Below are 27,371 nucleotides of genomic sequence, written 5' to 3' on the forward strand. Positions count from 1 at the left end.
ATCCATCCTCAACGTTTGCTGGTCGAGTTCCCAGATTGTTACTCCCTTATTCCCTAACTCCACTTGTTCCACTGCACATACATGTGTGTATCGGTACACACCACACTGCACTGTGCATTTGGAAGAATCACGCTGTACACTGTGGGCCGTAATCTGAAGAGTGACCACAACGTTTGGTTTCAATAAGAATGAAAAAAGCCTTTGATAGTACCTCTACTTCACTTTAATCGTAACCTTTTCTGGAAATGAACAGAAATCCAACAAATCCATAAAAAATTAAATATTGACATAACATTATAATGAAGTAAACAATAAATACAAGTAATTACATAAATGTACAGAAATCTTCTTGAAACACAGACTACAGAATACTGCCATTTGTGAATAAGAGACATACAATATACTTATTTCAAGAGCCTGTTGATATGGTGTTTGAGCTGTACTGCTATTTGAACCAAGAGGTTGCCCACAAAGAGTCAAACTGCTAAGACTGAAAAATGAAACTAAACAGGACTAATAGTTTATATGCTGTGTTAATACCATGTTCGACTTTCACTGATTCAACCTCGATTTGATTTTAGGCTGCCTTACAATCTCACATGTGGGACTCATTGCGAGCGATAGTTCTCATTAGTAAATGATGTGTGGTAAAAAATGTACTCACTGCTGTGTTAACAGGCCCTTAAAATAAGGTGTGATGTCAGTACAGACATTTATGACCAGGAGGAGTCAACTGGGTGGGCTGCAGGCAAAAGTTGCCCCTAACCACAGATTCTGGATCAGTTTTCACTGTCCACAGCAGGATGGTGAGCATTAGAAGGTGGGAGATGACACACACCCTGGATCTGTGTTTAGGGCCATCAACTGCAATGGGTAGCCTCAACAACTCATGCTTAATCTTAGCCAGCCAAAACCCCTCCAGTGCAAGGGAGAGAAAGATACGGCAGGGGGGCAATCAAAACAGAGACTGAGGTAGACACATTAGGTTGGCTCAGAGTAAGAGCTCTGGATACAAAACACTATTAACTTCCCCTGTGGTCACAGGAATCACGTGTTCAAAGTACGACATTTTAACAGCCCATTCTCTTAAAGGTCGAGCAAGTTGTTTGCTGTACATTCGAAGACAATGCAACATAATTTCATCAAATCTGTGATACACTTTGCATTTAGCTGATCAATCTGATCAATCCACTAACTGCGCATGGAAAGAAATAAAAAGTACAGAAAAGGTAGCACCAAAAAGCAATGTGCCACAATACACACCTAACCGACCAAAATATGATGGTTCATTTTTTTATATTTATCTTATATCTCCCTTGTTTGGCCAAAGCACCACTGTAGTGTAGGTTATCATAGTTTAATGGCTAGTTGAGTTGTGTTTTGTTCCAAGTGAGGTATTGTTGAGCATAGCATATTTAGCAACTCCAAGTACTTACTGTACAGAGAAAACATCAACTAACACAATATAAATACACTCATATCAAAGCACCTTTGGAGCAGAGAGATTTAAACCTATTGTTTTGGCCACACTAAGGAAATCTGGGTCAAAACCCTCTGCCAAACTGGAATACAATGGCTATTAGTTCTAATTACCACAAACTCGGTGAGACACTTTATTTTACAGCGCTGGTACAGCTGCTGCTTGCTGGTGTTTACTACTGATACTGGACGTTTCAGGAACTTTTGAGTCAACATATTCATGCTTCATTGTCAATGTCATGTTTGGGGCAACACCACTGTTGGTCTCCTAGCAGAGGGTAAATACATAAACTGTAAAATAAAGTGTCTAAATAAGATTAGTAACTTCTCTAAAAAACCACATGTGCCTTGAGACAAATTGAATTCTTGATACAATAGCCATTTCATAGATGTATATAGTACAAAGATGTATATATAGTACACAGCCCTATGTAAGCTGGCGCTTCTAATGTTCATAACATCAACTACATTGTGTAGCACCGCATATTTGGAGATCATGGGCCATTCTTTGGATAATAAAGAACAAGGCATCGTACTGTATATTCCTGATATACAAAAACATTCATCAGTATTTGCATATGAACAACGATTGGCTAAATGTGCGAATACAAAGAGCTAAGACACAAAATAAATCACTTTTTAAAGTTAATGCTATATACAAAAGATAAAAAGGAAAAAATATCTTAATAAATTATCTTTAAAAACAATATTTTACAAAACTAACTTTGATTGTGATACAAAGTGATCCTGAATTTTTCAAATGCTAGTACAAGGCTCAACAACAGTTTTATGGTAACTAGGACTGACAAAAAAATGTTCTTATGGTCACAGCTGTCACTGAAGTATTTTGCGATGTTGTACTTTTTTGGCATTATTGCAAGTGAGCGTATCTCTGCCATGTAAGTGCAACAGAAATTAACTTTCCGAATGTCTTGAGGAAACGTTGACCAATCACAGGCACCAGACAGGGAGCAGGAAGTGGAGGAGGTTAAGAGTAAAAGCAGAGAAGCGGGAGTGTGATTTCTCCAGTGCAAAAGCACCACAGTCATCCTGCCCGTTTAAGACTGTTTGTGAAAGAGGAAGACGACAGGTATTTGAAAACATGTGAGGTTGAAAAACAAATATAGAGTATTTTTTATGAGCGTACCGAGCTCCATGGGTCTGTGCTCCAGTGGGGGCTAGACGGGCACGGCTGAGTATTGCACTGCTCACGATCTGGTGGCTTGTCATGGATCTCACAGCTCAGATCATTGAAACGCTCGCCGTTTGGACGCTGACACACCACCAGCCTCGTCTTTATCCCACCTCCACATGGCTTGGTGCACTGAAGACAGCAGGAGGAGAGGTTGTGTTTTACAAATGGGTTTGGGGAAAAGGTTTTCGAGTGTGAAGCAAAAACTAGGGCCATTTTTTATGTGAAGACTGGAGAATGTGAGCCCGACTCTTGGCTGATTTCTAATGCATTATCAAACTAGCTTCTCCGTGAGTCAAAGTAATTATTCATGTGAGCTTCCCAGACATTACAGTTTTCTCTCCAAACCAGACCAGTATCTGTAAGCTGTAAAAGATGAAAACAGCAGTAAAGTGGTGTCTGTCTTACCTCTCCCCAGTTGCCATAGATCCACTGTGGACATGGCCCTGACTCACAGGATCGTTGCTCACTGGGCCGGCTGCGATCCTCACAGCTGTTGGCAGGGTACCCGTTCTCATCCTGGCACACTACTACACGCCGCTGGAAACCTCCTGCACATGTGCTGGAGCACTGTTACAGAGAGCGAAGAGTACACAGTGTCAAATAAAGGGTTCTCACAAATAGATGCTCAGTGTAGGGGTGTAAATCAGTCCCAGAGGGATATACTGCATATCATTTACATGTTGTTTAGACACGATGACATAAAACACCCGCCGAAGTAAAACTACTGCAAACTGTTAAATCTTGTACACAGAGCATGTTGGAATGAATGTGCACTATGAGGTACACTGTATTATGGGATGTAGGATGTTGTTTGCACACAAAACACCCACTCTTCCAAAAATTAGAGAACAATACTAAGAGACATCTCAAGTCAAATGACTGAGCATGTCTAGCCTGTATTAAAGTGCACATCCTCAGGACAGAGGAAGGAAGACTCACCAGAAATAGCTGCAATCACTTCCCAGAGTTATTTCAAGGTCAGAATTATTTTTGGACTGAGATTATCACTAACCCAGTTTCTAAAAAACAGCTGAACAATACAAAGAAAGAGATGCATGGTGGTGGGGGGGGCAACCTGTGGCTCTTGGCTCACACTATCCTTTGGTCTTACATCACAATTGCTGAGGCCTTGTCTTAAAAGAGTGAAGGACCCAGAGCACTGAGCCTCACTTCATGAGCATTTGTCGAAGTCTGCATCAGATTACAAAATTCACTGTAGGAGGAAAATAGCTGCTTCAAAAACTGCTATAAGAAATTGCTGGACTGTAGTTTACATTAGTGCTCAAACAACCCCTACAGCACAGGGAACTTAATGAGCAAATCATTATCATGAAGAAAAATGTTGTTAGCACACCTTAAAGGAATAGTTAGACATTTTGGGAACTATGCTTATTTGGATCTATACCACTCTCATGTCTGTATGGTAAATATGAAGCTAGCTAGCTTAGCTTAGCAATAAGAAGCTCTCTAAAGCTTACTAATTAATGTTATCGTTACAGTTACGACATATTTATTTAATCCATTTCTAAAACTGACCAGCTGATGGCTGAAGCTTCATATTCAGCATACAGACATGAAAGTGGTCTCCATCTCCTCATCCCGAACTCTCAGCAAGAAAGTGAATAAGCACATTTCCCAAAATATCATACTACTCCTTTAATCCTGTGTAGACTCATCATTGGTTCAATCAATAGATGGCTAAATATTACACAACGGTTGGTTCAATGCGGACAGTGGCTGTGTTAAGTGTTGTGAGACTGTAGTCTGACTTTACTTGGACAGAGCATTCCTCTGGTGCTTGTTATTTTACTTTCACAGTGCCGGAGAGAAAGTTACTAAAGTTAGTTCGCTAACAAAAGAAAGCTGACATGGAACAATTGTGTGCACGAAAAGAAAAGCCTTGAATAGTTCCTGGTGTGGACAAACAGTTTCCTAATGGTAGGATCATTACAAAAAAAGCCATCTCAGTGCTGCCTCGACTCAGCGACTGTATCATTGCTAAAATGTTCTCCAGACTTCTATTGTTTAAGCTGAGGGTTTGGTTGCACAAGATTAAGCACAATGCTTCAAATGTTAGGCCCCAAAGAAATGGTTTGTTGACCACTGTGATGCGAAGCTGCTGCGTGTGGCTCACCGCGCCCCACGGTCCAGTCCGCCACTGGTGGGATTGGCTGCGGGGCAGGTTGTTCCTGCCGCTGGCGTTCGGTGAGGACGGGAAAGGTCGGGACTCACTGGAACGGGACGGGCATTGAGACATGGCACAGTCCTGCTCTGTGGTAGGACGATCATCTGGGTCACACTCACTAGCATTCACTTCTTGGTCACTGAAGTTGACGCACAGTACCTGCCGCGTTGTCTTCCCCTGGCCACAGGTGACTGAGCACTGAAAACACAGACGTACAGTGGATAAACAGATCAGTCATGAGTAGAAATGCATATGCTCACATGCATCTAGATGCAAACAAACAACAGACAGAAAAACATACACTTGACTAAAGAGTGGATATGACATGGTGTGAAGAAGTTACACCAACCCACTACTGGTGTGAATGGCTCTTAAAACTGCACTTTACCAAGGTTTGAACTTTGGAATAAAAGGGTGAACCTGGGTTACTGTAACAAATATAGCGTTATGATATAATAAACGTGATCCCTGGTCTTCTCAACCATAAATTCTGCTCTCCAAGGCATTGTGGAGGATTGAATATCCTCCAAACATGCAAGGCTAGAATACATTCTACATGTGGCTAGGCATCTGCACCATAGAAAGTGATGTGTGTGGCTGGATAAAAAAAGCACCCTGGTTTTATTCTCCATCTTATTTTACATCAAATGTTCTATCCCATTTTGTCTCTTCCATGTGAAGCATTCACTTGGTGCATGTGATTTCTTTGTTATAAAGCTCTTTGAGGTGCAATTCCTGTATGAAAGGTTCATAATTATTACTATTGGAATCTGTATGTGATTTATTTCAATAAATATTTCGATGTATTTCTTCCTTCCTTTCTTCATAACCAGATATTGACAGGTCTTACAAAAGAAACTAATTCCTGTCATTTGTATTTGATCTCATCTTTTCAGCCACTACTCAGGTTTGTTACCACAGGTGACACTTGACTGGAAAATGAAGAGCTTCACTTTCAGGCTCAGCTCCCAACAAGGCCTGAACGGCAGCAGCTGTGGCATACATCCAACTGTAGATCTCAAGACCCCAAGACACTTAAACCCTTTCACTGGGGGGCAGCAACTACTAAAAGTTATGGAAGTGTTGACCCCATTTACACTTCACTGTAAAGTCACTCCAGAGCCCGCTGAAGGCCAAAACCAGAGCAGAACTATGCCAACTGCAAACAGATGGAATCTTGATGCCAAAGTGAAGCTTAAAATTGCCCAAAATTTTCAACAAAAACAATGTCACCACTAACTGAAAACAAGCTTGACTTGGTGTTATGATGCTGGAACAGCTCTCACTCCAGTTACACATGGCATAAAGCAATTGGCCCTGGCTTTGGCACTGGCTGACCATGCAGTATATCCTTAAAGGACCCAAGCACACATCTCTCTTTTTTTGGAAAATAACACAAGGCAGATCTTCTGCCGAGCACTAATGGCGTCTCTCTCAGCTCCTCCACAGCAGAGTCCACTTTCTTTCTTGCATAAGGCGATCTATTACACTTATGCAACAGCTGTCCACTCTAAAACCTCGCCTGGGATTATACTGTCCAGAGGTTTACACTGCTCTGTCATAATGTTATGGACTTCACATGATTTTAGATACTGTAAGAAGGTTAACATACAGTAAGTCGATGTATATGATGTGATACTAAATGAAGCTGTTGGATAACATGCTATAAGCTGTAAAGGCTCTGAGAACAAAGACAAATCTCTGTCATACTGGAGTGTTCTGTCACTACAAGATTAAGAAGGCTGTTTCGCTTTGGGTTAGTAAATCTTGTGTGTGTGTCTGTGGCTGGGATAGGACTCTGAAATCTTTTTTGGCCTTAAGATGAACTATTTCCTTTTGGGGTGGGGTGGGGTGGGGTGGGGTGGGGTGGGGGGGTCAATGAGTGTCTTTGGCTTGGTGGTACATGTGTGGGTGTGCATGCATGCATGTGTGTATATGGTGACCAGACCTGCAGTGTGGCTGTACTGTATCACCAGGACTCTGATGAGAAACATCTGTAAACAGGACTGGAGCCCCTCACTGCAGCCCCTTGCATCTCCCAGCTCCAGAAACTTCAATTCACTCTCTCTCTCTCACACAAACACACACTCCGTCTCTAGTCTCATTCCAGCAGTCCTCCAAGCCTCAATACACACTTGCCTTCCAGCTGCAACCTTGTCTCCACATCTTCGCTCACACAAACATCTACATAGCGTGTGCAGACACTAATTGCAAGTGTAGGTGAAAAATCATGCAGAGTACACAGAAATAAATAAAACTTGCAGGAAGAAAAACATCTGGACATCGATATTGACGACACACAATTTAGGTTAATAAACAAATGCTGTCTGTCAGTGTAATGAGATGCAGATCTGATGGAAAATGCAGGAAAACTCTTTCCCGAATGTCCACTTATTTGAAACTGTCCTCTACAGCACTGGATAATATATATACTGAAAGTGGGCGCAGCTGCATTTCTGAGATAATAAATGATGATGACGGGTGGCTTTCTTACCACTGTCCATTCCAGCACTTTCCACTGTCCGCAGGCCACTACGGAGCAAACTTCTCTGGCAGGGGGTTTTGGTAGGTGGGCACACGCTGACTCCTCTGCCACACCACCCTGGTTGTCACGGCAACTCACATAGCGCATCCGCGTCCCTTTGCCACAGCTGGCACTACACTGTTATACAGATGAGAAAGGTTAAGAGGCTGGAAACCAACCAAGAGACACTCCGATGGAAGATTTGACAGAACAACCAACCTGGGTCCAGGAACCAAACCGCCACTGGGTTTTGTGGCCCTGGTGGGAGGGGACTTTGGTCCCTGGGGGAACAGGGTGGCTGCTGGGACACTGGGCCAGTTCACAGTCCTGTGGAAGGGAGGACACATACACCCATTCATGCAGTGATTAACAAAGTGAATATACTGTAACAACATCTGTCCCTGACCACAAAATACCATGAATATCAGAGATAGCTCCTCCAACATGGGACAGTCATTAACAACTTAAACTATATTCCTTCAGCTTTGCGTTTGAGAGTAGTTGTATTTCCCATCAACCCTTTCCCCCCACCTTACCAAAACAACATTAACAGGGTCCCCCCCGTCAGTTCAAACTATGGATTGTGGCAGTAAGCCACTCAGCATAAAGCCCTGATCCCTGTCATAACAGGTCATAGTGGAGTGGTATTCAGGGCTCCAATACCCATGCTGGCGTGGTTGTAAACTCCACCCCTAATCCACCCCCTTGTCCCTCACCTTCCGCCCTTTCCTCTTTTCCCCCCATGCCCTCTGGTGCCCTCTGACCCCCAGTATCTAGGAATGAGGGCCTTAATCAGGTCGCACAGGCTCTGAGCAGGCTCCACATTCCACACTCTGAAACCTAACGGAAGCAAATAGTCCTCATGGCAACGCTTCGGGTACCTCTGTGCACTTCCTCTCAGGCTGGCATTTAATGCAGTACAAACCTGATAAAAAATATGACAAGTTTTGAGATTGTCACAAACTATACACAAACTATACAAGAAGCCAAAGCAGTGTTCATAACTGTTCAGCCTTCCTCCAGTCTATGTGTGGAAGTACCGCGCAAGGCATCTCTTGCCTCCGCCTCTATCCTCCTTGTACTCAGACCTCCATCCATCTATCTGTGCCCCTTTTTCTAAGCCCTGCTTGGTGGCTGGTGGTGGTGGGACTGGCGGCCTGGTGGCCCACTTCATGGCTGGCTGGTTAGAATCACAACGAGGTGGGGCGACTGCTTCAGGGTCACTGGCTCTGCCGCCCGGCACCGGAATTAAGAGCCACTGCGACTAAAGGGGGGCCTCATCCTGAGTCTGCATGCTCAGCCCTCTGAAATGGGTTTACGCCCCGCGCTGACCAAACAAAACTCTCATTCAGCTCAAAATAGGTTTCTTTGCCGTTTCTGTGTCTCTTTGTGTGTGTGGTGCACTTAACAAACACATGCACAAAGAGATTCAGACAACACAAACAATTTCACGTGTAAAACTGAGAGAATGAAACACTTTCTCAGTCTGCGGGTAGAGGGGATAAGAGCAAAATGTTGGAAAGTGTAGAATCACTTTTCAGCTCGCCTGCTTTAAATATTAGTCATTAGTCATTTGAAGAACATCCCATTAAATGCAACTTGTGATATCTCTATAAATTCTGATATATTTAGGTCTGTAGTCGGGTGTCCAAGAACAGCTGTCACAACGAAGAGAAGTTTTGAAGCGAAGACAAGACGAGGAAGACAACCAAATGAGGATGAGAGTATTCTTAGGAATAGCACCGTCCGGCAAACCTGCAACATTTGGGGTTTCTTTTAGGGAATTTGGTTCGTCTCTACGTGGGGATAGTGAAGCCAGTTTAACCTCCTCCTCTGCGTTTAGCTCTCGACCAGGCTAGATCAGACAACATTGCTTTATTGCCTGTGAGTGTCGGGCATCGGCGTGCATCAATGTGGATGCTTCTCCCCTAACAGTATGAATCGGTTTGTAACTCAACCATGGAACAACTGTTCCTCTCACAGCGAGGAAGGGATAAAGATACTGTGACCATAAAGTAAAAGAAAGATGTTAGAGAGAGGGAGAAAAGAGGAAAGGAAGGAAGGAAGATCATGCCCCCCTTACCTGGGTGTCAGTGGGTCGGGTGGCGGCATTACATTCAGTGTCATCCATGACAGCACCATAAGAGCCAACCACACACTTCACCGCTCGCATCTGGTAGCCTGGCCCACACGAGGTAGTGCACTGGGTTCAAAGAGGGAAAAAAAGGGTTGGTGGAGGAACATTACAGTGAGCCAAAGAGAAAACAGGGAAAGAGGCAAGCAAGGCAAGCAAAAAAAAAAACACAGTTCATCGGAGCCAACAAAGCAACCCCCCACACAAACAAATAAAAAAAGAACTGTAAACCAGGCTTAGCAAATAAAAGACTTCTTTTCCCACTTTACTCCTCTGAGAAACATCCTAAGATCCAAGTTTCCAAGTAGATAGGAGTCTCAAACATCATATAAAAGAAAGAGGACCTTTGCTCATATACATTGCACTTGTCTTTTTTCCACTGTAGCGAAGTCAGAGGATACTACCCTGGCCCACGCTCTCTTCTGCCTCACTGCCTCCAGTGAAACAGGGTCAAACTTGTGTGGCGGCAACTTCAACTACCATTTGACCACGCTTCATTAAACGACTTCAAATATACCTTAACATGGGCACATCCTCTGATGGGGGGCACAAAAATATCTCACATTTTTTCAGCTCTCTGTGTACACACACAAGTGAGCCTGCACACACAGACACACACGGACACTGCATACTGTATACATAAGCCTATATAATGCTTTTGCAGAAGTACACGCCTATCCAGATCATCCATGGCTTTTGTATATTTATTTTGGCAGGATGTGCTCTGTGTCTAAACAGACAAGCAAAAAGGGGAGAGTGCTAAATGATGAGCATAGCCTATCTGTGTACTCCCTTTGGTTTACATCTGGGGAGAATTCATCAGAGACGCAACAGCAATTGTACACGTCAGCCTCTATGCTGCTTCCCATCAACTGCATAGACTTGTGTATTAATATAACATATGAAAGCACTGGCTGTGAATTGAGATATCTGGAATAGCCTCTTATATGCCTTAAAAAACACCATGTCATTTTCCAATATGAAGACTTGTATCAAGCACAGATGAAAAACACAATTTTATCTCATGTGGTCTATGGGCAAATTTTAGAAAAGAATACCTGATATCTCGATAAGAGTAAGAGCACAATTCCTGCTGTTTCACCTGGTCTGGAATATAAAGTGATTTTTTACCATCACATATTAAGAAGGTATGCCCCTGATTTGTCACCTAAACTTCAGGTCCATTGCATCAGCACCTACCCTCTTTCCCCACAAAATGACCTTTTGATAATTTGTGTCAATTGTTGCCAACCTTGAACAAAGTATACTGCGGACTATACACAACAGTTAATGCTCACCTGTCCCCAGGGTCCGACCTGCCAAGAGGCACACTCCTGCTGCTGGCACGTCTGCACTGACTCAGGTTTAGATGACCCACAAAAGCGGTCATCTAAACGGTCCTCACCAAACTGACACCACGTCTGACGGTGCTTATAGCCTTTCCCGCACGTCACAAGGCACTGAAAGGGAAATATTTTCAGCGTTTAGAGATGGGTACAGTAGTATAGTACACAGTATATTACATGAGCACTGCTTGTTCCCAGCCATTGAGCCTGTTGGAATTCCAGTCCGTGGCAGAGGAAGCTCAGTTGGTGTTGTGGAAAGCAGGATATGCAGATTACAAAACAAATGGCAGTGGGAAGGGACCAAAAGACAGGGTAAGGGTGTTTATTTATGTGTGAGGACAGTGCATATGTATACAGTGTAATGTAGATGGTTGTATTTAGCAGCACCACATGGGAGATCTGAAATATTCCTGGAATGCAGCCCAAAGCTTTGCAAGCACCTCGCTCTACAGTGTGCAAACTGTACAGTAGTTAAGTCCGAGCCGCAGTTAAGTTACCCTGCAATCACCGATTTCCCAACACTCACTACAGTGGAAGGAGGGGAGTAAGTCTCCCACAGCTGAGACATGCACAATCATCACTGGGATTTTACATTTGACCCAGATCACTGCTGGCTTAAAAGTAAAAGTAAAAGTATTTACACTGGAGTCTCTTTCTCTTTACATTGTCTAAACCCAGCTACATAAACACTGGGATGTCTTCCTTGTCGATAAATGTATATACACTTATCTAACTGTATGGCCTGACAGAGAGCTCTCGAATTACATCATCATCATTCGTCTGAATTTTTTCCATGTATATAATTGGAAATGAAAGAAGAAACATTTTAATGTAAACATTAAATGCTATCATGGCCTCCATCTATCCACTTCCTTTGCATAGAACACTGCACGTGACCGGTACATATCGAACTAGTTTTCCTCAACAGGCAAAGAGAACACAATTAGAGCTGAACTGACCTCAGACCAGTCGCCAGTCTTCCACTGTGGACAGAGGAATTCATTGCAGGGTTGGACGGTCAGCTTGTCCCTTTGACTGCATTTGCTCTCATCACCGCCAGCATCGGCTGCCTTTCGACACACTGCCCCTCTACGGCGAGTGCCCCCACCACAGCTCTTGGAGCACTGCAATACAAATGTTTGAACATCAGCAAGTGGAAACACATGTGTGCCATCTATGAAAACCTTTGACTAACATCTGGATTATTATGCTCACACACAAACCCCACGCTTCCTACAACAACCTTACCTCTGACCAAGGCGAGTACTCCCAGCCACCTGGGTTACAGTCTCCATGGCAACCTTCCTTATCATCAGGTTTGTGCTGACCACTACAGTAGCGGTCATCAACCTTCTGGGTCTTCCCATCTGTACGGCTGATTTTGGCACAGTATATTTCCAGCGTACGATATCCCAGGCCGCACTGGGCTGTGCATTCACTCTTACGAGCCACATGCCACCTGTATTTAGGTTAATCGGGCAAATCCTTGTCAGTATTTTTAAAGGACTAGGTGAAGAATGCTGTTAATCGGTTCATGTAGGCTAAAGGTTGTTTAAACTGGTACATACAATACATAATACAAACCTGAGTTCACAATCAGCGTTGCAGGGCTCAGTGATGACAGCAGGTCTAGCTGTACCATGACACCTCTGGTCTGACACCACCACCCTGTCTGACTCTCTGCTACAGAGAATCTTTCGCTTGCGCTCTCCTACAAAGGACACAATGACACAAGTTTGGATAGTAGTTAAATTTAAAAAGTGAAAAGTATATAACTCCTAAGCATAATTATTCCATGAGTATTTTTTTTTTGTTATGTGCATTTGTGATGTACATGTTAATTTAAACACAAGATACTTGTGCTCAAAAAGAGGATTCATTCTCAGTGAAGAACCTTGGAGCTCTAATCTGCCTCTATACCTGCCAAAGAGCAGTGATTCCTAACACGTCTCTGGGGGTCATCAGGTGGAAACCTCCCTTCAACAGTGTTTCGCCTACTTAGTCCCACTACACCTCCAGGAGGTTAGGCAGTGAACTCCGGCGTCCCAGAGTCACCCCCCCTAGTGCCAGTTCACACTGCTCCTACACAATCCAAACAGCACCGCCACGTTCAACTGACCCAGAGATGCTCCAGGTAGTGGCCAGTACCGATGCTACCATTTAACTATTGCTAATGCTACTGCTAACCGCTAGGAAGAACAGAAGAAGACAATACAGTTCCGATGCTACCATTTAGCTAATGTTATGTGCTAACCGCTACCTGCTAAGAGGAACAGAAGAAGACAATAACGCTAGATTCACCTATACTGTTAATGTTAATTGCTAGCTACCAATACTAACTGCTAAGATATTAAAGAAGATTTGTTGAATATTTAGGCTTTTGGATAAAGAGAATGTATTTTGCTCCATTTGTATGTTGTTCTATGATGGGAAACAGGAGTATGCAAAATGTAATGACTAGTGTTACAATACAGGGTACGGAACTTCATCCTTAAATGAAACTCCACTACCTTCCCCTGACTGACCTCAGCTTCTATAAGATCCTGCAAGTAGTTGTCTGAGGCGGCGTAGCAACTTGCTGAAGTATCATCATGGGGCTGCAGTGAATACCAGCAACAATGTGTGTGTGTGTGTGTGTCTCACTTTGGCTCTCGTGTTGACATCCCTGCACTGAACCGCAGAGCAACAAGTATACAGTCGGGCAAAGAGATTTAAACCGCATGTGGCACCAGGAAATAGATTCTCTATCAGTCCCTCATGTTACCAAGTTTTGCAGCTCAGCACAGTCTATGGGAGCTTAGTGTGCCTCAGAATGCTGTATAAACTGGAAAATCAAAAGGTGCTGAGAGCATTAAATGTTAGCTGCTTATCCTGCTGTGTGAACTCATTCGTTTCTCATTGGAATTTACAGTTGGTTGTTCAAGCAGAGCAGTGTCAAAAAGTTGAGAAAGAAATTCTCAGAAAAAAACGTTTGAGTCATTAACACAGGTTTTAGAGTTTACCTGCGATCCACCCCTGCATGCCCACATACTCCGGCATGTCCAGAGTCATGCCAAACAAGGTAATCTGCCACAGCATACTATGAGGTCTAACTTTAATCACTTGTTCCAAACCTATATATGTCTAGCATGAACCTGTCAAGTTTAGCCACACAATCCTCTCTCTCCTATGCGTCTGGCTCAGTGGTTCCCATGTCTCCTCTCTCCTTTCTATCTCATCTCTACTCTCACCACACTGTTTATCACTGAGCACTCCCATCACCTCGTTGTGCCGACCCCTTGAGCCTCCCCCTCACCTTGGCACAGCCGGCTGCACTCCTGCCAGGGCCCATAGGCGTCCCAGAAGAACTGCTGAGGTTTGTCCTCTATGGGGATGTTAAAGGAGTACCTGACATCTGGGTTGTAAAGATTCCCCACAGACAGCACCTATGGAAAATGCAGGTAATGTAATTATTATTATACAGTAAGATGAAGGGTTTTTAACATTAGGGATTGTGCACATCTTCCAGAGTAACAGTAAATACTTTTGGAGGTCAAGCTCATTGAAGCATTTACATTCCTGCATTCAAGATATCTTTTGTCTTTATATGTTTAACAAATGCCACTGCTTCTAAAGCAGTCTTGCTTTGTGAGCATGATAAGGACAGTTTACCTGGACAATAATCTCCTCCTCAATGCGGTCAGTACAGTTGATCCTCTCAATGACATGGTCAGAGCCACTGTACTCGATGACGGCATTTCCCACTTTTATTTCCCTTTTGAACATGCTGACCACAAACTCTCCATTAAGCAGGAACTCTCCACGGCTATTTGATATGGCTGCAGGGGGAGAGAAAACAACACTCACTCACTGTGCTTGATCCCACTGAGACAGACAGCCAGAAAGAGTGGTACCCAATATAATATCAAAAAATCTTTGCATTATTGGCACATAACAAGTGTAGAAAAAATGCGAATTTTTGTGAATATGATTCTTATGAAACTAACTTGCTAAATAAAAATAAATAAAATGGTGTGGGTTTGCATGTGACCAGCTTAGCAACACTGCGGCTAATGTTTTCATTTACAGTAAGGCACATGCAGTAGGCAGCAGTAAAGCCTTATTGGGGTAAAATAATCCTCTGTTCCTGGAGAAGTCCCATCCAGGGCCGTCGTGTTCTGTTCAACAGCCAGTCTGCTGCACTCATTCACCCTAATGCGATTATGGAGCTAATTTCCTGCCTTTACTTTCCTCGCCATTTCACACATTACACTAATATGACCGTGGAGAGCGGCCCTCATTCCGGCAAACTCGTCTCCACTTTGGGCCCCTAATGACTGTGCCCGTACACAAATACATATAAACACACACACAAAATAAAGGGTGACGACTGAAAAACCAATCAGATATTTGCATGGTGGCATGTAATACATACACACACAGAATAACAGAAACACAACAACAACAATATGAAGACATATACACACTATACATGCAGACACACACTTATTGACCTTAATGGAATGGTAGCCAGAGGGGTATCTGAGCTCAAGTATTAGCATGTTCATGCCAACGAGACATGTACACACACTTGCACACGCGCACACACACGCGCGCGCACACACACACACAAGACACGATTGCTTATAAACCAACTGCTGGAATGGTACCCACAGGCCTACTTCTGCCTCATTAACATATTAGTATGCACACTATATGCCAACTCCTTAGGTTTGCAGTACATGACTTTACACTTAACGCTGAACATATTCATTTGCATTGACAAGCAGGTAGAGACAAACACATGCAGGTTTAAGTAGATGCTTTCAACGACACATTGCTTCAGAAATGGCTGGAAATGAAATTAACAGTAGTTTCTTTTAAACAAAACGTTGGATGTCTTACCGAGGTAGTTGTCATCCTCTGGTTTCCCTGAGTAGCTGTGTTGACGCACATCTATATTTGTAGCACCACTGGGTATTCGCACTACTTCATTATAACCTGCGAATGGTTCAGATCATTAGTATATTCCATTCTGTGCCTAATAAATGAGCCTCTCCCTCAGTGCTATTCATTCTGACAACTAAGCACATGTAAAAACATTTTATGTTGACGCAATGTAACAAGAGAAGGTGTTGTTTACATTTGCTGAAAGTGAAATGATAGTGTAATAAACAAGGCTGCAGCTCACCATAGCGGACGATGTTGAAGGTGCCTGCCACAGTTTTGCAGGAAGAGTTGTCACCTCCGCACACGCCACACTTGTCCCTCCTGGCTTTAGAGTTCAATACATGGTCACAGCCCGCTTGCTGCTCAGTGAAGAGAAGGAAGGAAGGATAAAAAAAATAGAAAATAAGAAAATGTATAGGTAATATAAATAGTAGTAGGAAAGGGACAATAAGAGGAAAAGAGAAGTTTTAAAAGCAGAAAGACTTTCTTCTCCTTACCCTTTAATTCCAGTTACTTGGCAAAAGTTCAACACTGCAATATTAACGTGACTTCTACTTGTTTACTTCTTGGTGAAATACTGACCATGAAAGAAACCCTGTGACCCTTAAAATGGTTTCATAAGAACTTACTGAGTTGTAGCCATATCACATTGACACCCATCTGAAATAAATTTCCTTCAAAATACCACACTGGAAATGGCATGAGCTGCTCTGCTTGTAATTGGTTGTAGCAAGAGACATTTTTGATTGTCTTTAAAGGATGAGGAGCATAGCTTTAGTGCCCCAGCATGTATCAAAATCCACTTGACATTGCCAGGAAGGAAACTTACTGAACTACGATCTAACGAAAACACTGTGTGTGGTGTCGAGTACACACGGAGCGACCCGCTGCGTCTTTCAAGAAGCATATTGATGTATTTGGTATGTTAGTAATCAAGCTTTCAAACTAAAACTATTTGTCACAGGTTTGGGGAATAAACAGTCTGGTTTGGCAAAGGATTGATATGCTTTTTGAAAATATCTGCTTTAAAGAAATAGACGATTATATCCGCTCCACACAGTAGCTGTGCAAGAATAGTCACTGTTAAAAGCTATTAGTTAAGATAACAGAATAAACTGTACTGATGCATTTGGACCGTGCAGTCGAGTGTCTTGAAGTTAATTAGAGTTGGGAACCTTACCCTGCACAGGCCCTGGACACAGATGTCGTTGGTATCGGGTCCACACGGCGTGCCATCAATGACCCTGTCCCTGAGCTGATAGTAGGCCGTGCTGCCTGCCACCCTGCAGAACAGCTTACATCTGTCCTTCATCAGGACTGACAGGAGGCAGACAGAGACAAAAACTTCAAAAATACTAATAGACGTCAATGTCAAGCTTACAATATCTGCTTAATGCACAAGGGTGACAAAAGGAGAAAGCAGGATGCTAGTGACTGAAAAAAGGATTCTCACTTCCGCTGTACTTGGGCACCCAGCGAACATTAGGAGGTAGACCGTTGATGTTGAAGTGCCTCCCATCAAAAGCCGCACATTGTTCCTCCCTGAAGTCTTTCTTCTGCTTGGAGCAGGGCTCAGAGTTACAGGAACGAAACTTCATTCGGCGACCCACACAATACATTCCTCCATTCCTGGGCCTGGAAGCAAGATTGAGCGAGCGAATGGGTCAATCATTGGTTTGATTTAGTAAAGATCTTCAGCAGATGCTTTAGCAAGCATCCCCTACAGATTCAAACACGTACAGCATGTCATCTGCATTGTTTACAAACTCATTCACATCTCGCCTCATTCTTTTTTTTATCTGTGCCTTAAAAAAGGATAAAAGACAACATCCAAGGAGCCTCAGTGATCTTATTTTTACCATGAAACAACCCTGTAAGATCTGCCATCAGACAGCCTGTCTTGATGAACACTAGCTATGGAAAGAATTCCCTTAAGGAGGCTTGATCTATGGAACACTGACTTTGGCAGCTAATATGAGACAAGGTCCACTAGGCATGCATGACTACAAAGAGAGCGACTGCTCACACGGGCCGGTTGCATTCGCGCACAGCGATCTTGATGCCTCCGCCGCATGTCCGCGAACAGGTACCAAAAGGACTCCAAACTCCCCACGCACCCTCCACAGGTGTGGCGTCGTGCTCTTTGGCTATACACAGGCCATGTTTGCAGTGCTACAATGAGAAGCAAACAGAAAAGACAGAAATCAGAGGTGAGCGAGAGAAAGAAAAATAAGTGGAAGACAGAAACATTTAAAAAGGGAGAAGAACAAAGTGAGCACATGAAATATTATCCATGGAACTGGCAACACATCTATCTGCTCTCTCGTGCTTTGATGCTAATCTGGGAGAAATTATACAGTGAAGCACACGGAAAAAAGAGGAACCAAAAAAGACATTTCATGGCTGGGTCCGGCTGGACAGAAGACAAGAAAACATCACACGCTTAGTCAATAAATATATCTCAGCTCATAACAGGAGGATAATCTTACGCTGTTCAATAAACAGACTCCAGTTTACGTGTTTAATGTGGTGCACTCTGGCATGGCACGGGATGAGAGGTTGGTGTAAACATGAAAAGGTTTCAACATGTGTGTGTATCTGTGTGTTTTTGGACTTTTTGTGGCTTTCAAGTTCTTTAAGTCTGAGTGGCAGGAAGTGAGGGCTTAGTGAGAAAGTCCTAATTAAAAGCTAAACTAAGACAGTCATGAAGAAACCTCCATCATTTACAGATTGATGCCACCTACTTACATGTCAGCCATGTTCAATTACAAGAGTTTACATATGTTGCAATGCTGAGTTTATTTTTGGGAAGTTTCAGGAAACTTGTTGTCTTTTGTCATTTTGCACTCTAGATTAAAACGCCTGTGAGCAATTTTATGGTCATGAGTCACTGGAAATATTGTAAGATCAAAAGAAGGGAAGGGTGAGGATTGTCAGCTCACACCACAGAACCATATGAGAGTTAAGCTCTAATGTAATGGATCAAAATGTGGCAATTCCATGAACTATTGGAGCACTTTGCATGTTGTTTCATTTACACTTTCATCACTAACTTGGCATTATTAAAACACAGTTCAATTTCTTACTTCTTGCTCCTTTTTTTAAAATGAAAAAAACTTTACTTTTTGCTTCCAGATGCTCGTAAACAGCACCTCACTCTACGCATCCGTCCTCATTTCCAGATGACACTAACCTTTCCAGGGGAGCAGTCAGTGCCGTCTGCCCACGGCATGTGCTGGGTCCTGCAGCCCCGCTGGGCGCCCTCCGGACTGGTGCACCACAGCCTCCGACACTGGGTCTGAGGAACACACACACACATACACACGCACATACAGTTAATCCTGAGATTCCAGATAGAACAGTGAGACAATCAGAACAAGACATAACATAACATAACTGTCATGTTAAATAACCTCACTGCAGTCAACTCTTAATATATGGACACCCGTCGGCAGAGATCCAGTTTATTGCACATTAGAAAACATTATGCCAGAAGGTGTCACACTAAGTTGCTGTATCAGCTTTCTCATTTGCCAGGTGGGTCTCTGCCAGTGCCTTGCATGACCTTTATGTCTGGGCGGAAAACAAGCCAGGATGAGCCAAGAAAACTGTTCCACAGTGCTTAAGGGTGTTATGCATATTTTTCTGCAGTATTCACTTAAAATTGAACGAGATGAAAGCACAGCAACTGATGTCATGGTTTGATGTAATGATTTCAGTCTGAGTCCACCTTTCCTCATATTTATGTTGTAAAGAGTTAACAACAATAGATATATATCTGTATAGGTATACAGATATCACATCACATTCGTTAAATTTGTTTTCTTTTGCTTGTATCTTATAAAGAATCAGTACGCTGTTCAATACAGCAAGTGACTTTATAGGCTTCAAATTCAGCTGGGAACTTCTGCAGCACATGATCGTAACACAAGCGGTTTCCTTAAAGACCCACATGTGCAACATGACAGTTTAGATTCGTACGGCAACTCCACTTACCATATAAGGGCACACCTGCGTTCCCGGCCCAAATATCAATTCACACTGTTTATTGACATTGTATATCCGTCCAGGCAGCTGCTGCGAGAGACTGTATGGCCTAGAAACGGGCTCGTCAAGCAAGCACTCACCATATCCTGTGCTATTAAGAAAAAAATGAAATGACTTAAAGAAAAAAGGAAAAAACAAGAGACACAAACAGACAGAAAACACACTCAGTACAGCCGGAGAGGTCATTTTTCTGTACATATATAGATCCCCTACTCTACACATATACTTCTCAGTGTCTTGACAGATTTCTGTTTATTTTCACTCAACTATATGTAGTAAGTGCTGTCGAGCAAGAGTTGGGGGATGCAGGGAGAACTCTGGATAGTTGGGTGTATGGAAAGGGATCCTGGACAGTTTCCAGATAGTATCTCATTTATTCTGTCTAGGGGTTCCCTGCTCTTTCTCAGGGGGTTGTGGAGCGTTTGCAAAAGAAAAGACTCGAGGCTGCAAAAGCCCTGAGAAATTATGACAGTTTATTTACATTTAAGCCTAAAAATTTGTCTGTTGCAGCCAAAAGTGGAAAAAAATAAACAGCATGCTTATACAGTATGATTATGCCGCTGTGTGTATTTGTATGTTTAAGGAAACATACTTGTGAAATCTTTATGATGCAGTTTTGTGAATAGATCATCCGTAAATTAAATTTGAACGGAGCTTTGAAGTAAAAACAAATGTAAAAAATGTAGTTATCAGTTAAAATGTACAATTCTTTTTACTTGACCTGACTACTTTGCATATCATTTCATTTCAGGCTGTTTGAGTTGTTCAGAATATTCCTCCTGAACAGCAGAAAAACATCAAGAAAAGAGTGTGACATACTCGAGGAACTCTGTGATGTACTTCCTGCTACACTTGGACCACATCCAAGGGTTTGTGTTGTAGTTAAGTGTGGGAGCCATCACATGCTGCTGATTCTTAACTCCATCCTCTTTACACTTGTTACTGTCATCATGAGGCATGTTGAACCTAGCAGAGAAAAACAAAGAAGTTGAGATATCATAAAAAAAATATTCCATTAACAAGAGAAATATGGAGGACTGAATTTTTTTTTTCTTCCTTCTTCTCAAAATAATTCTGTTTGCTGTAGTTTCTGCCTTGCAGATGCACAGCTCTGTAACGCCAAACTTTGGCTGTGATACATGTAACAAAAGCCAGTATTATGGTGATGAATAGCACTATAGTGCTTCTGACTGGGACTTAGAAGTTTTAATTTGTTAGTGTTTCTCACACCAACATAGACAGGACTCCAATTGAAAACTGCATTTGTTCGGCCACATGTTTCAAATCTAAACACTGATTTTATATTTCGCTGTCACTGTGTTATTGGCTTTGGGAAACACATTCAAGGTTGCAGTTGAAAATAATGCAGAGCGTATGTACTGGCTGCCTGAAGTATTAAATTCATGGTGGTGGACAGATACAGCACCACGCTGCCTGCCGCCTTCGCTCTGAGCTACCCACCAGACAGGTACCATATAACACTGAGCCCTGGGGCTAAGCGGCCGTCAAGTATGTTGTCACCGCTTGATGGGGATAAACTCAGAATTGAACAATCCCACCTTTTGTTTAGTGGGCTGTTAAGGTCCGTAACAGTCTCCACTGTAGAGGGTTAACACCCCCCCCCCAGCTCTGGCTGATTCAGTGGACAATGCAAAGTTAGCTGAAGGAAAGTCACCAACAAATTCAGAGAATCCAATTTACATTTTTATCTCTTTCTTCTCAAAGGGGTAAAAAAAATGGGCAGAGGTGATCAGAAATATAAAGAAGCATCAGAAAATGCTCATGGCTGTCGGCTGTTGTGTTGTCCAAGTATGCAAGAATTAGGGCCAAAACTATATCATTATTCCCTCTAAAAAACACACAGGTCTGAACTATTCCAATATCTATTTTTGCGTAATATGTCCATAAGAGGGCACACCAATAACGAGAGACATATAAGCTGTCTGTCTTCAACATAAACATGTCTTTTGAAAGATTTATATACCTCCTATATATAAGATACGCACCATAAAACTTAATTTAAGGAGTGTACAGCTTTCTCTCTAGCTCTCTCTCTGTGCTGTGGTTGGTGCTGCACTGTGAACTGAGAGTGCGCTGTCTCTTGGAGTCAGATCAAATTAATATCTCGTTATTGATGTTATTCAGTAGTCTAATTAAGATAATATTCACACTGGTAAGTAATTCAAAACAGGTCTTTTTACATTGTTTGGAGCGCAAGTTGGGTTACGAACTCTCCATCGTTACCACATGGCTGTTGTTGAATTATTCGCTCGTTTCAGCTTGACCTACATTACACTTTCACTCAATAAAGGTGACGTTGTGTGAGTCCTGTCCGTCATGCAGTGCATTCAGCGCAGCAGCCTCGGCACATGCGAGGCAGACAGCCGTGGTAGTGCTGCCTTTTTTTTAAAAATTGAATATTAATTTTCAAAGTTGAAGGTTTGCTGTTTTTCTTTTTACAATTCGATTATATAATTGAATTTAGAATATTCATTGATTGTCCTAGTAAGAATGCTTGATCTCCATCTGCTGGTAAGTCATGAGTGGATTCTTAGAAAGACTTCTCACTGAAACCAAAACTTTCACTTGCTCGGAGTGACGATAGTACTTGCAGTAAACAATCAGTGGAAACATGGTATGCTTACACATGGCCAAGTTCATGGGCGATGGTGAATGCAGTGCTGAGTCCATTGTCCTCGCTGATGCTGCAGCTCCTGTATGGATCGCACACAGTCCCCAACTCTGCAAGTCCTTAAAAAGAAGAAAAAAAAGAGGCTCACCATTTTCCATCGCGATCATAGCATCAGCATGTGCAGTACAGTATACCGTGTATTAGTTTATGGTTGTTAAGTGGGTCAGCACACTTAGAAACAAATCCACTTACCTAAGGTGTCACACTTATCCCTTGCTCTGCAGATGTCCTGCCTGTGGTGAAGACACAGATAATGGGTCACAGTCAGTGGAACTGTACAAAAAGAAGAACACTTCGCCAACCTTCAGGGGATCCTTCAGGGGATCCTCCTTGTTTAGGTTCATTTTCAGCAGTTCCTCTCACCGGGTATCTGGAAACCATTTGATCTATGCCTTTAATGCAAGTGATTCTCAAAGAATGTGCACTCGTTACAATGTGATTTGGTTCACGGCATGTTTGGTCCTAAGCCCTGTTCAAAGTGCATACTGCATGCAGCAAAGAACTCGACAACTTGATATTTTTCTTGCACCTGGTGATTAGGATGGCAGTGTCGTGATGGGAATGGTGGTTATCATCCAGGATGTTCTGGCTCTGCTGCCAAATGCAGAAGTTCTTTAAAGTGGTCTGTGCATTAAATGAAATGACTGGACCATCCTGAGAAACACACAAAGAGAAATAATCAAAGGTTTATAGACTCATTGGTACATACTATTTGTAAGTGTACAAGTATGGAGACGAAAATTAATTTGGGACTCTTACCAGCTCGTTGTTTATTATGACTAACTTTACAATCACAATGTTAATCAGGTTGCCAATGCTGGGGTCCTTGTAGATGGAAGATACCTGGATGAAGGAAACAAAACATGAACTCAAATCTCTGGATGAAAACGCTAGTCTTGATAGTATATTCATTAACTTAAGCCATCTGAAATGACACACAGTATATCTACTGGTAACTCTATCATGGATGCCTTCCTGCAGTCTCAAGCAGGTACCAGGGAATTTGGTTGATTGGAAGATCAAGTTGATAATGGCCTGAACCCCCACGGAGAAGGCAGCCTTTGCCAAGATCAGAATATAGGTCATCTCAGCCTCCCCCTGAGGACTGTCGGCCCCAGGCACCTGCAGAACTTGGTATTTGAAGTGGCCGAGAATATGCCGTCTATGTGACATACCTGAGCTTATTTTTAACATTCATCAAAGCTGTCAGGCAGGCTCTACCTCAAGCTGCCCTCTCTTCCCCCTGGCCGTTTGAAAGTGGTGTTTACCCCTGCCCTAGGCTGCCCTTTTCCCTCCCACGGCCCTCCTCCGAAGACTGGCTGACTGACTTGCAGCACGAACAGTACAGCAGAACAGGTACATACATTTACTACACAAATACGCACACATGTAGCTACTCTGTCCATTTATGTGCATACTATGAGGACACATAAACACACTTTCATCTCCCAGCCAACTACCAAACATTCTCCACTAGCAGCCAGGATGCCATTTGGTGGAGTGGAACTTACTATGGACATTAATGTGAGTATGTAGTGCTGTAGGTTGCTGCCATGATGCTCCACCATTTTGCTGTCGGCCACCAGCATGACTTCAACGAAGCGCGGGTAGGAGAGGAAGCGCTTTGATCTCCTGTGAGGTCCTGAGTCACCGCTGCTATCATTTGATGGTCTAGCGCTAGCACTGCCGCCGCTCTCTGATCTGAGCAAAGCATCGTTGACCAGGCCGGCACTCAGTGACTCCACGTCATTGAATATACCAGCGCTGACCACAGGGGCTGCATTAGACACGGCGGTCACCCCAGCCACTGGCCTTCTCTTAAGCTTGTGTCTCTTGTGTCTGTGTTTGTGTCCTAGAGAGAGAAGTCAGAATAAATGGAGCATTTGTAAATATACAAAGATGGAGGGATGATGGGAAATACATACAGCGTGGAAAAACAGACAAAATATGAATGACAATTTGTGGTTCATGTCTTTAAGGTGGAGACGCCTGAACAAGTGGGCATTGTTAAAATATGTTGCTGCCTCTTACTCTCTTGTTTATTGTTGCTCAAAGAGCGGGTTGACAAATGAACACTGCCTGGAATGCCTTTTATTTCTTTCTCCCTCCTCTTTCAGACGAGGGGAGAGAGGAGGGCAAAGAGTTCAGGCTAGGTAAACCTGGCACCCAGCCATAAAAAAATGGAGCACAAAGTGCAGTGCACACACCAAAAGAAGGCAGTTTAACAACTGAGCAGCAAAACTTCTCAACACTGGGGGGTATTAAGTCTGATTTTAATCATGACATGGCAACAAAAGTGCTGAATGCCAGTCTTTTGTTGACTCATTGCATGCAGATCAGCCTCTCTGGACCACCAGCAATACATCACCACCTAAGTACAACGCACATGACTACAGCAGATTGGCGGATCTGCTTTCAGTATTCATGATTTGTGACTCGGATCAAAAAGAACAATTTGCGCTTCTTCAAAAAACAAGGTAACAATGGAACGTTGTATAAGGATGAATCCCTCTTGGCCAAGTAAAATTTATGTTCCTCCAGGCGACGATATCACACACACACAAACACGTACTGTATTACAGAATAGGCCATAAGAGCACACACACAAAATACAAAGGACAACAGCATGCACATACAAACATTTACATACAAGGTTAAACTAAACATCTGCAGTCTGACAAAGAGAACATACTTCCACATTTGTTTTCATAGATTTGATTATTTGACAGTTTAAAGTTGGCATGACTTTGCAATCATACAATTTACACTGCATGTTCATGGCGGCGGGTCTACCAAACTTTCTTATCAAAGACGCAGAGGAAGTACAAGAGTCAACAGGAAGTTCAGCCAGTAAACTAAGATGGGATGATACAAGGGTGAACTTCCAAATGATTGTTCCTGTGTGAGAGTTGGAGGGCTTCCTCGCTACTGTGCTGCAGCTGTAGGCGCTGCACTGTGCAGGCTATGAAATGATGTATGATCCCAGATAGTTCCACACCATACTTTCACTTAAATTTGATTATTAAGCTTCTATTTGTAGCCCACTAAAAAAAAAAAATCCAAATGACATTTTATTACTATAGCTCAATAAATATCCCGGAATAGAAATCTATGCACACACACACATACACACACAATTCAATCAATCAATCGTAATTTTAAGACATCGCCTTTCTACAATTTTACAGTAAAGAATCCAGCTGGCCAAGTCATTTTCTTCTTTTTAATCTTTGCCTGTCAAAATCTAGCACAATATCAAGACACACTCAAAGGTTTTGCTTGCTATGATTCAACAGTAGCATGCTAAAATTACTGTAATATGTCAATAAGCTCAGTTACTATTACATAATCCATTCCTGTTACACCTGATAGTGGAGACTTTGGTGGTAGTGCAGTGTTTAGGCCTGCTTACATTGGTGGGAACCCATTTACCAGTCACATAACGCATTCACAAAGAGACACAAACAGCAAATTCTCACAATCCACGTGTATCCCATGAAAACAGAAGCAAGCATTTACACCCACATGAACCAACCACATATACATTGCTTTTCACACAGACTTGTGCTTACAGGCAGCAGTATGCTGCCAAGTGAGAAAGAGGACACTGGGTGAGGGTTGATTTTTAAGTCAGCTGAATGGCTAGAGCACCTCAGGGATGATGTCTGAATCAACACTGGTTGCATGTACAAGCCTATGTGCAGAGGCGCCAAGAATGTATCTTAGTATGTTTGTGTTACCTACGTGTGTGTATATTTGTGACACCTTGTCTTTGTAAACTGTATGCATGCATACCCGTCATGTCATGCACCATACCTGAAGTGTCACAAGGCGAGTTCTCCCCTGATGCCTGTTTCTTGGGTGCACTCTTCCTGTATACAACATGAGGTTTTGTGTGTTCCTCTTCATAGTGTTCTCCTTGATAGCTGTGTAGGGGTTCCACAAAATACTCCCCCTCTGGAGACCTGAAAGTGCCTAGCTGGATAGCAGAAAAAAATGCATAGCAGTTAGTCCATTTTCTGCAAACGCTTACTTTTTTTCAGCAACAACATATGCAAACATGGGGGGGGACTTGCAAAGTCTATCCAGACATGACCATGGGGAATATAAGATTTGTCTGCATACAGTGAGCCACCATACCACAATGTAATGTATGTTTTGCTTAAAAGTATTTATAGCACGCAACAGTGGAATGTGGCTCATTTACTATTCATTAGAGAAAATAAGCAATGCAGAGACCCGATGGCTTTCATTAAAAGGTGAAATAAGCGAATTTGCATGCATGTAAGAATGTTCCCAAACAGGAGGAAAAGGATAATAGTTAGACCTGTGATGCCTATCAGGAGAACAGTGAGACTGTATGTTCTTGGCAAGAGTGCTGAAAGCCTTTTATATGTATTTCACATTGCATGCCTAGTGTGACTTTCTGACTTGGAGGTCTATGATGAGGTTCCAGATAAGGTACACGCCAACCCAAGCACTTTTCAATTGTTGCTCATTGGCTGTGGAGAATCATCATGGCAGCCCTGGGGGCTGATACATGTTTGGCTCATGTCATGTTCATAATCCCTGATAATAAAGTATGACAAAAAATATAATAAAAAAAAAAAAATTATGCTCCTGCATGGAACAAAATTTGGACTGTTCTTCCTGCTCCCTGTAAGATGCTATTCCTATTACTACACTCAGACCTGCACTTTGATTGACCCGGAGAGCTGGCAAGACAAAAGGGAAGCTCCTACAAGTTCCTCTGCAGGGAGAAAATGTAACTTAAAAATTTTTTTCAGGATGTACATACATACATAAATCATTGACAAATAAGATGCAACTGAAGCCACCA

General features: G+C 42.7%; 1 protein-coding gene across 1 annotated transcript in view; it reads right to left on the reverse strand.

Annotated features, from left to right (window-relative positions):
* adamts9 (ADAM metallopeptidase with thrombospondin type 1 motif, 9) overlaps positions 1–24,135 on the reverse strand; it is a 40,115-nt gene extending 15,980 nt beyond the window's left edge. The window contains exons 1-25 of the mRNA XM_041946490.1: positions 24,043–24,135; positions 23,291–23,374; positions 23,061–23,185; positions 22,724–22,764; positions 22,485–22,590; positions 20,659–20,805; positions 19,789–19,930; positions 18,986–19,090; positions 17,819–17,964; positions 17,246–17,427; positions 16,973–17,109; positions 16,034–16,151; positions 15,748–15,843; positions 14,515–14,681; positions 14,159–14,288; positions 12,448–12,574; positions 12,112–12,322; positions 11,823–11,987; positions 10,816–10,977; positions 9,467–9,586; positions 7,603–7,710; positions 7,354–7,521; positions 4,809–5,057; positions 3,080–3,241; positions 2,627–2,803 (exon numbers count right to left, since the gene is read on the reverse strand). Coding sequence (XP_041802424.1) covers positions 2,627–2,803; positions 3,080–3,241; positions 4,809–5,057; positions 7,354–7,521; positions 7,603–7,710; positions 9,467–9,586; positions 10,816–10,977; positions 11,823–11,987; positions 12,112–12,322; positions 12,448–12,574; positions 14,159–14,288; positions 14,515–14,681; positions 15,748–15,843; positions 16,034–16,151; positions 16,973–17,109; positions 17,246–17,427; positions 17,819–17,964; positions 18,986–19,090; positions 19,789–19,930; positions 20,659–20,805; positions 22,485–22,590; positions 22,724–22,764; positions 23,061–23,185; positions 23,291–23,374; positions 24,043–24,120 — 3,453 coding nt within the window. The 5' untranslated portion in view covers positions 24,121–24,135. The remainder of the gene's footprint in view (positions 1–2,626; positions 2,804–3,079; positions 3,242–4,808; positions 5,058–7,353; positions 7,522–7,602; positions 7,711–9,466; positions 9,587–10,815; positions 10,978–11,822; positions 11,988–12,111; positions 12,323–12,447; positions 12,575–14,158; positions 14,289–14,514; positions 14,682–15,747; positions 15,844–16,033; positions 16,152–16,972; positions 17,110–17,245; positions 17,428–17,818; positions 17,965–18,985; positions 19,091–19,788; positions 19,931–20,658; positions 20,806–22,484; positions 22,591–22,723; positions 22,765–23,060; positions 23,186–23,290; positions 23,375–24,042) is intronic.
* Between the last annotated feature and the right edge of the window lie 3,236 nt (positions 24,136–27,371).

The sequence above is a fragment of the Chelmon rostratus genome, chromosome 2 (genome assembly GCF_017976325.1).
Source record: "Chelmon rostratus isolate fCheRos1 chromosome 2, fCheRos1.pri, whole genome shotgun sequence".
Taxonomy (NCBI): domain Eukaryota; kingdom Metazoa; phylum Chordata; class Actinopteri; order Chaetodontiformes; family Chaetodontidae; genus Chelmon; species Chelmon rostratus.